The sequence below is a fragment of the Dipteris shenzhenensis genome, chromosome 3 (genome assembly GCF_047967505.1).
Source record: "Dipteris shenzhenensis isolate YYH24624 ecotype China chromosome 3, Dip_SZ_1.0, whole genome shotgun sequence".
NCBI lineage: Eukaryota > Viridiplantae > Streptophyta > Polypodiopsida > Gleicheniales > Dipteridaceae > Dipteris > Dipteris shenzhenensis.
This window is the reverse complement of record NC_141598.1, coordinates 28,951,510-28,962,937: the sequence shown is the minus strand read 5'-3', so window position 1 is coordinate 28,962,937 and position 11,428 is coordinate 28,951,510. Positions and strand designations below refer to the sequence as shown.

The 11,428-nt window shown below is 43.4% G+C and overlaps 1 protein-coding gene across 1 annotated transcript; it reads right to left on the bottom strand.

Moving 5' to 3' along the window:
• Positions 1–8,841: 8,841 nt before the first annotated feature.
• On the bottom strand, positions 8,842–9,264 carry LOC147903619 (uncharacterized). The gene has a single exon (XM_087372190.1). The coding sequence runs from the start codon at positions 9,262–9,264 to the stop codon at positions 8,842–8,844; it is 423 nt and encodes a 140-aa protein (XP_087228316.1).
• Positions 9,265–11,428: the final 2,164 nt, after the last annotated feature.

Genomic DNA, 11,428 nt, shown 5'->3' with positions numbered 1-11,428 from the left:
GAGAGCATTTGAGTAGCTCGGTTATCTGGTAGGTCCTGGTTTGGACACTAGATGGGGGCCATGTGTGGCCTGATGGCTGGATGGCTTCAGATAGAGTTGGCACACCACCAACTAGGCTACATGCAAGTGCGGGAAGGCATCCCTTGACTGATTGCACTGAGGGTAGATGGAGCATTTCCTGGGCCAGCCCACTCTCGGGTTGCGGGGCCCGTTTGGAGCCTCAGATGATCCCAAATGGCTCTGGGCTGCCCTAGCCTGCTCACAACCTTCCTAAATATTTACAATAGCCTCTAGGAGGTGTCTCCCTTTTATGAACCCCAATTCCCTTTTGTTCCTGCAAAATCCATCTTTCTATCTTGTGTTGGATTCTTAGTGCTATTGCCTTGGCAAAGATATTGTAGTTGCAGTTAAGCATCGTCAGAGGTTTCTAGTTTTTTATTAAATCTTTTCTTCCATCCTTTGGAATAAGTTTGACTATTCCACTATTTAGGTGATCAGGGAGAGAAGGGGTGGAGATACTTTCCTACCATACCTCCAGATGTCTAGGGCCTATCCACTCCCAAAAGACCTTGTAGAATTCAATGGAAAGCTATCTTCTCCAGGAGTTTTGCCATCTTTCATGGCTAGCATTGCTTCCTTAAGCTCATCCAAGGTAAGAGGAGCTTCCAAACTCTAATGATCAAGACCTATTACAACCCTTTGTCTTGCACGAATATGATTATACATGGGTGGCATATGTGTATGTAGCAATCCCAAATGTGAGGAAGATCACTCTACCAAGTGTCACATTGTTCAGTACTAAACTACCGAATGCCACTTGAGAGGCTAAGCTGGTGTCAGATGTATGAATGTGTATATTGGTGATAGATTCAAAGGGACAAGTGCCAGTGGGTACTAATCGAGTGATATGGCAATGTCTTACTTGGCTTGGTGGAGTTTAATCTCCTCTATGTCTTTCTTGTCTATAGCTAGACCACATCAAAGCACAAAATTCTGTAAAAGAATTTTACCTCGATTCATTTTATGTGTTGGGTGCACTGCAATGGATCAGGAGGTGGTTTTGATGATGAGGATTGAATTCCCCTAACCTACAAAAAAAATAAAAAAGAAATTGTTGATCATTTTTTATTTTTCTAGCTCCTCCAAATTCCACCTGAATCAAAAGTTATAGCTTCCGAAAGTTCATGGCCACACTTTGATCACAAAAGGGCCCAAAAATGATGATGTGGATGGAGGGTGCATCTATTGATGTGGAACTATGGGTCACGTGCAGGTTACATAAAAGTATGCGTGTGTGGCACTGATGACATGGGTATGATGGCTTGGCATGTTACTAATGTGGCATTGCAGAGGTGATAATGAAGTGGTAGATTATGGGCGCTTTGGTCTAGGCCGTGTTAGGAGTCTACAAGGTGAGGGTCTGAGTAGCCTTTCCTGTCGAAGTTGTTGTAGCCATACACACTATTCTTCATGTCATCATCTTTTGATCGACCAATCTTTGATCCAGGTAGGCATCTTATTTTTGGGATTTCCTTCCTCTTCCCTTCAGCTTATCTTCTGGGTTTTATTCCCAAAGGAAAAGGATGACCCATAGGGGGAAATGCACATCTATGTATAGGATCATGGAAGTTGTACTCATGTAGTCACTGTGCCCACACATGCACATATTGCTCTCATACCATGAAAAATTAGAGAGAGAGAGAGAGAGAGAGAGAGAGAGAGAGAGAGAGAGAGAAGAGTGCACATGATACAGCTACCTGTGCAATATGTTGTATTGAACATAAACATGAATATATACATGAGAACCCATTAGGGTTAGGACTAGGGTTAGGGTTTGCCCCTAATGCCCTTAAGTTATGGCACAATTTACACCATCCTCAATAGGGATGTGAGGGATCCAGGCTTGTATAATTGGTTGTCAGTCAATAGGCTTAGTTTTCAATCAAGTCTAACTATCTATAAGGGGAACCAGAATAGTATGCATGCTCATGGCGATAGTTAAAGAGACTTCGTTGACTTGTGCAATCCTTAGAGAGTCTGAGGAATTTTAAGGATTTGCAACTATCGTAGGGAAGCCTTTGGAGTGCTATTCTTTCAAGGATTTTAGAACAGAAAATGTGTTGTGGGTTGCTCTTATGGCCTAGGATCGGATCAATGGGCTCCTTATGCCCCATCTGACAATATTTTAGTTTGGAGATACAAGCTATCTTGAACTTGGAAGGTGACCTTTTCATTCAATCTTAATCTTTTGTTAAGGATGGTATCTATCTGCAAGATTCCTATAAGGGCCAAATGGAACCCTAAGATTTCTCCACTGTGTCCTTTGTGTAAGATAAACAAGGAGACTCACTTACATGCCTTTTGGAATTACTCAATTACCAGAATGTTAGTAAATGGCTCCAAAGGTTTTCCACTTACATTCTCAGCCTTCATGGGAGGATTACCATTCTTGGAGATAGAGGTAGGTTAAATGAAATGCTCTTTAGTCTTTGGCAATTAGTAAGGGAATTGGTGATTTCTCAAGTTTGGAAGTTTTAGAATATGGTGAAGAAATTGGGTGCAACATTACAGTAATAGACAACTTGAATCAGACACTAACCTTCCTCGACAAAAAGCATTTGCTTTTATCTATCTATTGTTTGAGTTGTCTTCCTATATAGGAGGCAATTTCTTTCTTTTTTTAAATATTAAATTTTGTCTTCCTTTAATAAAGGTTATCTTTTTTGAAAGAAAAGAATAACATAATTTTCACCTTTAAAAATAGTTATTCCCGAGTTCTTGAAGGTGATGCTTGGAGACATGTTTCATGCTCCTTATGGCAAGTTTATTGTTGCAGTAATGATGCTAGGTGGGGAAAGCCAATGTTTCTTGTGTGTCGTTATGAAGTCAAAGGACTGTTTCTCCCATAAGAAATTAGGAACACCAGAACATAAATTGTCAATTAATGCATACAATGTACTTGGTGTGTGTCAATATTTGTTGCTACTAAGCAGAGGTGCTACTTGCCGTTAATACATTGTGATACATGAATGATGAACAGATGTATTCACTGGAAGAGGTATTGCAATACTTCAATCATCAAGCCACAATGGATGTTTCTGAAGATCGGTTCGAATGCTTTCTGCACGTTTCACTTTGCTTCTCCACATCAAGTTATGACTGTGAGTTTTTAGAACCTCTTAGTCATAGCAAAGAACAAAGGATTCCCAGACAATAAAAAGAATGATCAGAGTTGACTCTACCATTTCTTCTCAAGTATGAGAACTTGTAGTATTTTGGTTTCTAATGTTGTCCTTGTGGACCCTCTTTGGGCATATGCATGCTCAAGTAGAATACCTTGTTCGTAACCAAATTGTGCAGACCATCACAAACTTTCCACAAATTAAGCACTATGGGTTGCTTTTATAGGTCGTGTTTGAAAGACCTATATGAAGTAATGAAGATACAAAGCAATCTTGGTTAACACAGCCTAAGAGCGGATTGTCTTTATATGCTTTGTGAGGGTATTTGGTCAGCATCTGCTACCATATCCCATATCAATTGAGTATCAATGTTAGTTAGCTAGCTCTTATTTGGGTGAGTCTATTTGACTCACCCTCACTTCTTGAGATTTACTTGTATCCTCTTACAAAAGAGTAACTCCATAATGCAATACACACGCAGTCTTGTTGTTCTCCACCTATGTCATCCAACTGTGTCTTTGATTGCTCTCTTGCCTTTGTTCGCATCGTCATTCTTCCTCACACTCACAATGGTTATGGGCCCACAACTTCGTTCTCGCTGATCGTCCCCAACTCTCTATTTTCTCCACTCCATCGTATCTCCTCCCCATTCCTTGCCCACACATTTATGCCTCACTTGCTCTTCATTCCCAATCATCCTCATGGCTTTTGATCCCATTGCCCTTCTCAATTCACGCATTCTTGAACGGCTGGAAGGACCCAACTATCGGTTGTGGAAATGGAAAATTCGGCTGGTACTTGAAGAAAAATAAGTTTGGCGCATCATCATAGGAGAAGAAACGATTGATGACCACCCCTTAAACAATGGAGGCAGTGAATCTGCTGGCCCAGCAGCTGTGCCAGCCACTGCAAGCAACTCCACCCAAGTGCCTGCACCTGCAATATACTCAACTATTCCGGTTGTTATCACACCAATGCCTAGAGTCAACAACACACCTGACCTCCTCTACTTTGAAGCCCATGAACAATAAGCAAAGCTGATCATTTGTCTCACCTTGCGAGATGCTCCTGCAAGCCAAGTGAAAGCATGCGAAAGCATGCGCTAGTGCATGTGACACTTGGGAATTACTCCATGAAACTTACGAGGTCGGGAATGTGGGTAGCATCTTGACACTTCAACATCATCTTAGTTCGCTCAAACTGAAAGAAGGAGAGTCGGTTGACCCCCATCTCAAAAAAATCAAAGGTTTAGTGCGACAACTGGATGCTGTAGGCACACCCATTCGTGCGAACCAACTTGCCTTCACAATCTTAAGCAGCATGCCCAGTTCATATGATCTACTCATCATGACACTTGAAGGATGCGGAGAGACCCTCATGGTAACCAAAGTCAACAATCAACTCCTACAAGAAGAGGCTCGCCGAATGAGCATGACAACCAAAGAAGAACACGCCTTGCTCACCAGACGTTCCAATGTGCCAAAAAGGTATCCAGACAGTGGGAAGCAATCAAGCCATCCCAACAATCATCCAGAATGCTTCACGAAATGCTCCAATCCCAACAAAAACATCAGGTCAGACACCATTTGTTATTACTGCAATGAGCTAGGTCACTTCGTAAAAAACATTTGAAAACGTCTACAAGATCATAAATTGCGTGACCAGATGCGTGTGCATCTAGCCCAAGTCCAAAGTAATTCATCCACACCCCAAGCCCTCATCATGCTACTTCAAGAGGAAGAAACCTCGGTCCACTCCACAGTGGAGTATGCTTTTTCATCCAGGGGGATGCATAATAAGCATTGTGACCCTTACATGCACTGGTACCTCGACTCTGGTGCCAATTGTCACATGTGTTTTGATAAGGAAGCTTTTTACTCCTACACACATCTTTCGAAGGAGAAAGATGTAGTCGTAGGTGACAATGCTTCCATCATTGTAGCTGGTCAAGGAAATGTCACCATCCAACTGCACACGGGGAATCTAGCAGTCATTCACGATGTCCTGCATGTGCCACAACTTGCAAGTAATCTCTTATCTGTCAGCACCCTTGATTCTAAAGGTTTAGTAGTACACTTTCAAGGAGGGCAACAGGGATGATTTTTTCAAGTTAGTTTCGTTAAGAAGCTAAACTTTTATATTGGTGTCGAAAGTTTGTATTCCCTAATAAAAATAAATGTTTCAAAAAAATGTAAAGTTTTGCCAAGATTTGAAACTTTTATGCAAAAAAATATAAAGTTTGGCCAGGATTCACATTTTTTCCTTCAAAATTCAACAGAAAATATATAAAAAATAACTACACTCTACTAATATTGTGAAACTTAAAAAATGTTATTGAAAACTTTTACCAAGATTTTATATTAATATATAAGCATAACTTCGATAAAAACATCCTTGGAGGGCAATGTACAATTCTTCATGCGCCCAAGGTCATCGCCATGAAGGCCTCTATCATCTAAATGCTCTCATACACCATCCTCACGCATCAACATAGACATTCGTTGTTGTCGCTAAAGCTCGCCAGGACTCCTTGTGGCATTGACGCTTTGGTCGCATCAATACGAGAAAACTAGAACAAATTTCCTCCAACAAATTAGTTGACGGGTTCGACTATGAGAAAGGCTCCTGCCCACTCTATGTGAAGGATGTGTTTATGGCAAAACACACAAATAACCATTTCCACGCCACGACGGGAATTGCACCATAGGGCTTCTCGATCTCATCCCCTGAGACGTATGCGGCCCCTTCCAACAAACCTCACTCGGCGGGTCCAGGTACTTTGTGACGTTTCTTGATGACTATTCCCGATTCATGTTCAATTTTTTCTTGAAACACAAAGACAAAATTTTTGAGAAATTCTGTCCAACTGAAGTCCCTCATTGAGAATCAAACTGGCCGCCACATTCATCGTCTTCGATCGGACAATGGAGGTGAATACCGCAATGCTCGATTTTAGAAATTCTGCACAGATGCTGGCATACACCACGAGTTCACAATCCATTACACACCGGAGCAGAATAGCATAGCAGAAATAGAAAACCGTTCGAACTTGGAACTCACGCGTTGCATGCTCCATCACGAAGGAGTTCCCAAATTTCTATGGGCAGAGGCTGCCTCGACGACCGTCTACCTACTAAATCGTGTGCCACGACTCCAATTGGCCTCACGACCACATATTTGAACCATTTAGCCTCGCTGAAGCCCGGGCTTCCCCATTCTGGCCCGAATGGGAAGCAGCCACCATGGACAACAAATTGATTTCCATCCAAAAAAATGGCACCTGGGATGTTGTTGCGCTTCCACCAAGATGCAAAATGATTGGGTGCAAATGGATATACAAAATCAAATACCTTAGAAACAGCTCAATTCAAGGCACGCTTGGTGGCTCGAGGATTTACACAGCAAGAGGGCATTGACCTCAACGACACATTCACCCCCGTTGTACGCATCGCATCCATTCGTCTTCTTCTTGCTTGGGGTACCATACACAACCTGCACATTCATCAACTAGATGTGCAAACGGCTTTCCTTCATGGAGAGCTCACAGAAGAAATATTATACCTTCAACATCCTCCAGGTTTTCCTCACTCAGCAGGTACAGCATGTCGCCTTCGTAAAGCTTTATATGGTCTCAAACAAGCTTCATGATCATGGTACCTTAAAATCGACTCCTTCCGCAATCGAGGATTTCACAGATGTTATAGCGACCCCAGTTTGCATGTCTACAATGCAACATCTCTTTTTCTTATCATCGCATTGTATGTCGACGATCTTATCCTTCTCTGCAATGGCATCCCTCGCCTCAACCTCTTCAAACTTGAGCTACAATCCGAGTTCTCCATGACCGATTTGGGTGCCATCCATTACTGCTTGGGCATCCAAATTCATTGTGACAACAAAAATGGAAAGATGTGGCTTCACCAGCAATGATACATCCAGCAAATGCTCGAAAAATACAACATGAATGATAGCACTCCTGTCAGTACACCCCTCGACCCAAATGTCCACCTCACCAAAGACGTGTGTCTGGCTACACCAGAAGATCAGCACCGTATGGAACCCATTCCTTATCGCACCATTCTTGGATCCCTCATGTATGCCATGGTCTACACTCGGCGAGATATCTCCACCGCCGTCACACGTCTTGCTCAATTCATGACAAATCCCGGGATGCAGCACTGGGTTGCTACCAAGCGCTTACTTCATTACCTGAAGGGCACTTCCCATTTTGGCATCCATTACTCGGCCAATCCCCTCACATTTATGGCTATGTCGACTCTGACTGGGTAGGTGACCATGATGATCGACGATCCACCAGTGGCAATGTCTTCATCCTTGGCGGTGGCCCCATTTCCTGGTCATGCACTAAACAACGATCCATTGCTTTATCCTCCACCGAAGCTAACTCTGTCAAGCATCAAAAGAGCATGTGTGGATCACCACACTTGTCAAAGAATTTGGGGATCACATTCTCCTCCACCATCCTCTACAACGACAACAACGGATGCATCTGCCTTGCAAAAAATGGTTGCCAACACAAATGCAGCAAGTATGTCGAATTACAATACCACTACGTTCGCGACTTAGTTCAACGCGAAGAACTGCAACTGCTCTGCAAGCATGTTGGCGGTTGGACAATAAACTTATTTACAAAGGCATTTGCTAAAGATAGATTTGTATTCCTAAGGACTGGCATTGGCTTAGTCCCGATTACATCGCCTCTCAATTGAGGGAGGGATTGTGAGGGTATCTGGTCAGCATCCGCTACCAGATCCCATATCAATTGAGTACCGATGTCAGTTAGTTGTTTGGGTGAGTCTGTTCGACTCACCCTCAGTTCTTGAGGTTCTTGATATTCACTTGTATCCTCTTACAAAAGAGCAACTCCATAATGCAATACACACGCAGTCTTGTTGTTCTCCACCTCTGTCGTCCAACTGCGTCTTTGATTGCTCTTTTGCCTTTGTTCGCATCGTCATTCTTCCTCACACTCACATGCTTCTATTCTAAAAGCTTCCTACATCGTGAAGAGAAGTAATATAGGGCAATATTATTTCCGTGCGTCAATCATCAATCATGGACCCGAGCTCAATTTGATTTGTACGCGAAATACGACGATCCTGATCGTTTGCATTCTCCATAAAAAATGAGTTCAATTGTCCGTCAGCATTATATTAATGTCCTTCATGCAGGCAATGGCCATGCATCCAATTTTCTATCCTTCATCGAAAGTCATCTAAAGAACAAACTATGGCCTTGACGCTTTTGTTGCTGTGCAATTGGTTCAGGCATGTAATGTACAATCCTGCTGCATAAAAGTTTTATTTCCAAGCCAAAATAATATGCGTACATAGTTTCATGTTTACAAATTACTCCCATTACAAGAAAACTCCATTCAAAAAGTCCAATGTCCTCTGTCTATGTACAAAATTTTGTTCCGAAGCCTCGTCTTACACAATGTGAAGCTATCGAACTCATGAAAATATGAAAATTTTATTAAAACATCTGACGATGAAATTGTATGTACTTTTTCTGCCATTCCAAACACATCAACATAAATTGGATACAAGTTATTAGGTCTCTGTTTACTATAGATTATGAATTAGCCCTGTCACTCTACTGAAATTTCAAGTTCTTAAGCAGCCACCCTCAAAGAGAGTCAAATTTTCAAGGTGTGGACATGGGCTTCCTCGTGCTTCAGTGCGTCTTGCAAAATGCTGCCCTCTTCGATCACCATCTGCAAAGGACAAACTCCCAAGCCGTCCGCCACAGCAAGCCATATGTCCCTCATCTGCGACCTGAACTCCGCGGCGTCTACGACGCCGTCGTGGTCAACATCGAACTGCTCAAACACAGAGTCATACAGCGCGTCCAGCTCATCGGGCGTCTTCTTATCAGGCATACCCAGGTGCGATTCGATGAGGCGCATGTCTTCCAAGGCGGGGCGGAGCTCAGAGCGGGAGAGGGAGCCGTCACGGTTAGCGTCGATCTGGTGGAAGCGAAAGTCGATGGCAGCGTGAAAAGCGTCGACGTCTTCGACGAAGTGACGGATGGTGGAGCCATCGAGGATGGAGACGGACATGGTTGGGCTATGGGATGGGGAAGGGGGTCTGAGAGCTTGGGAGAGTTCTGTGGAAAGCGACGAAATGGTTTGTAAAGAACAGCCAAAGCCTCTATTTATCTATCTTCAAACCTTTGCTTTTTTACATATTGCATTTCTTTTACTCAAATGCTTGCTTTCTAACGCATTTCGCTTTCTCAATTCGCTGTCCTTTCTTTAAAAATCTCCAGCTTTTATCCCTGCCACTAGCAAAGGCTTTTAAGGCCAGGCACCCATTCCGAATGAGAAAAATCAAGAATTATTTAATTTGTAGAAATGATTTTTTCTCAGCCGAGGCACCCATTTGCATGTCTTGCAATGAAGATTTGACCGCCTTTACATGTTATGTGGTTGTGCCACTGATATTCTCTGTAGTGGTTGCAGCTCTAATGCATATCGGGTGTTTTTAAGTTATGCGCTTTGTTAGGAGATTATTTAATGCACCACTTGCATTTTTGTGTGATCATTGCATGAATTTGGAGGAGGTAAGCGCTAGAGAAGGTATGAGTGTGAGGATTTAATATGCGTTGAGTTCCTAGCTTATAAAACTCGTGTTTTAAAAAAATAGAATCTATCGGCTTTTATTAATAATCAAGAACATCATTACAACATGGCCGATTTTCGGGCAAACTACCCATGGCCTTTGCTACAAGTAGCATCTTATACGACTACTGGCTCATAATCAAAAGAAAACCCCCTACCACCTCATTAAAGGCACTAACTGTGCAACCAAGTTCTAATACCAACAACTTAAACCCCCCCAAGAACTGCATCTTCTCTAACCCATGACCCAACCCAGACCCAAGGACGATCTTGTTATGAATAGACCAAACCCCAAGAAAAATGATAGCACGCACATACGGCTAACAAGAGGACAACATCGAGGGATGACCATTCGTATCTCCCACCAAAATCAACTTCCAAAGAAAATACTGAATCTGTCCAAGCGGTTAAGGCTCCTACTATTCTATTCGATCCTCTCCTAAATAATGATCTCACAAGACCAAAACTGATGAGGGACATCATCAAAAGCCACACGGGGATTTTTTTGGCGAGCATCTTTTGGTGAGCTTGCAAAAAAATGGCGAGCATACTCTCTCTCTTCTCTCTTCTCTCTTTGAATGTATGTTTCCGTCTCTCTAATCGCGCATGTACTCTCTCTTCTTCTCTACTCCCATCTGTCTAGTCAACCCCCTTTCACACACACCCTTCTCTCCCTCTCTCTCTCTCTCTCTCTCTCTCTCTCTCTCTCTCTCTCTCTTAGTCCCTCCCTCCCTCCCTCCCTCTCTCAATCCCTCCCTCCCTTGCTTCCTCCCTCCCTCCCTCACTGCCCCCCCCCCCCCCACACGCACACCCTCTCTCTCCCTCTCTCCCTCTCCCTGCCTCCACACACCTCTCTCTCTCTCCCCTCTCTTTTAATGTGTACTTCCCTCACTCTCATCTCACATGTGCTCTCTCTTGTTCTTAACTCCCCCCTATTTCCTCATCCCCTTTCACACCCTCTCTCTCTCCACACCCTCTCCTCTCCCTCTCCCTCTCCCTCTCCCTCTCTCTCCCTCTCTCTCCCCCTCTCCCTCTTTCCTTTCATACCCTCTCTCTTCACACCCTCTCCCTCCCTCCATGACTCTATCCCTCCACACACATCTCTCTCTCTCTCTCTCTCTCTCTCTTTCAATGTCTATTTCCCTTGCTCTCATCTCACACGTACTCTCGCTCTTGTTCTCAACTCCCCTCTATCTCCTCACCCCCTTTCACCCCCCCCTCTCTCTCTCTCTCTCCCTCCCCGTCTCTCTCTCTCTCTCTCTCTCTCTTTGAATGTCTGTTTCCCTTGCTCTCATCTCACATGTACTCTTGCTCTTGTTCTCAACTCCCCTCTATCTCCTCATCCCCTTTCCCCCCCCCACCCCCCCTCTCTCTCTCTCCCCCCCCCAATCTCCCCTCCTACTCCCCCCCATCTCTCTCTCTCTCTCTCTCTCTCTTTTACATAATTGCAAGAGAAGGGTGCAAGAAATCTCTTGAATATTTTTCTTGTGGAGTAGATCAAGGTCTAACTATGGATATAAATAAAAGACTAAAATAAGCATATGGAGAAACCTAACCATTTTGCTTAAGAGTTTGGAAGAGTTTATAAGTATTATGTTGATTA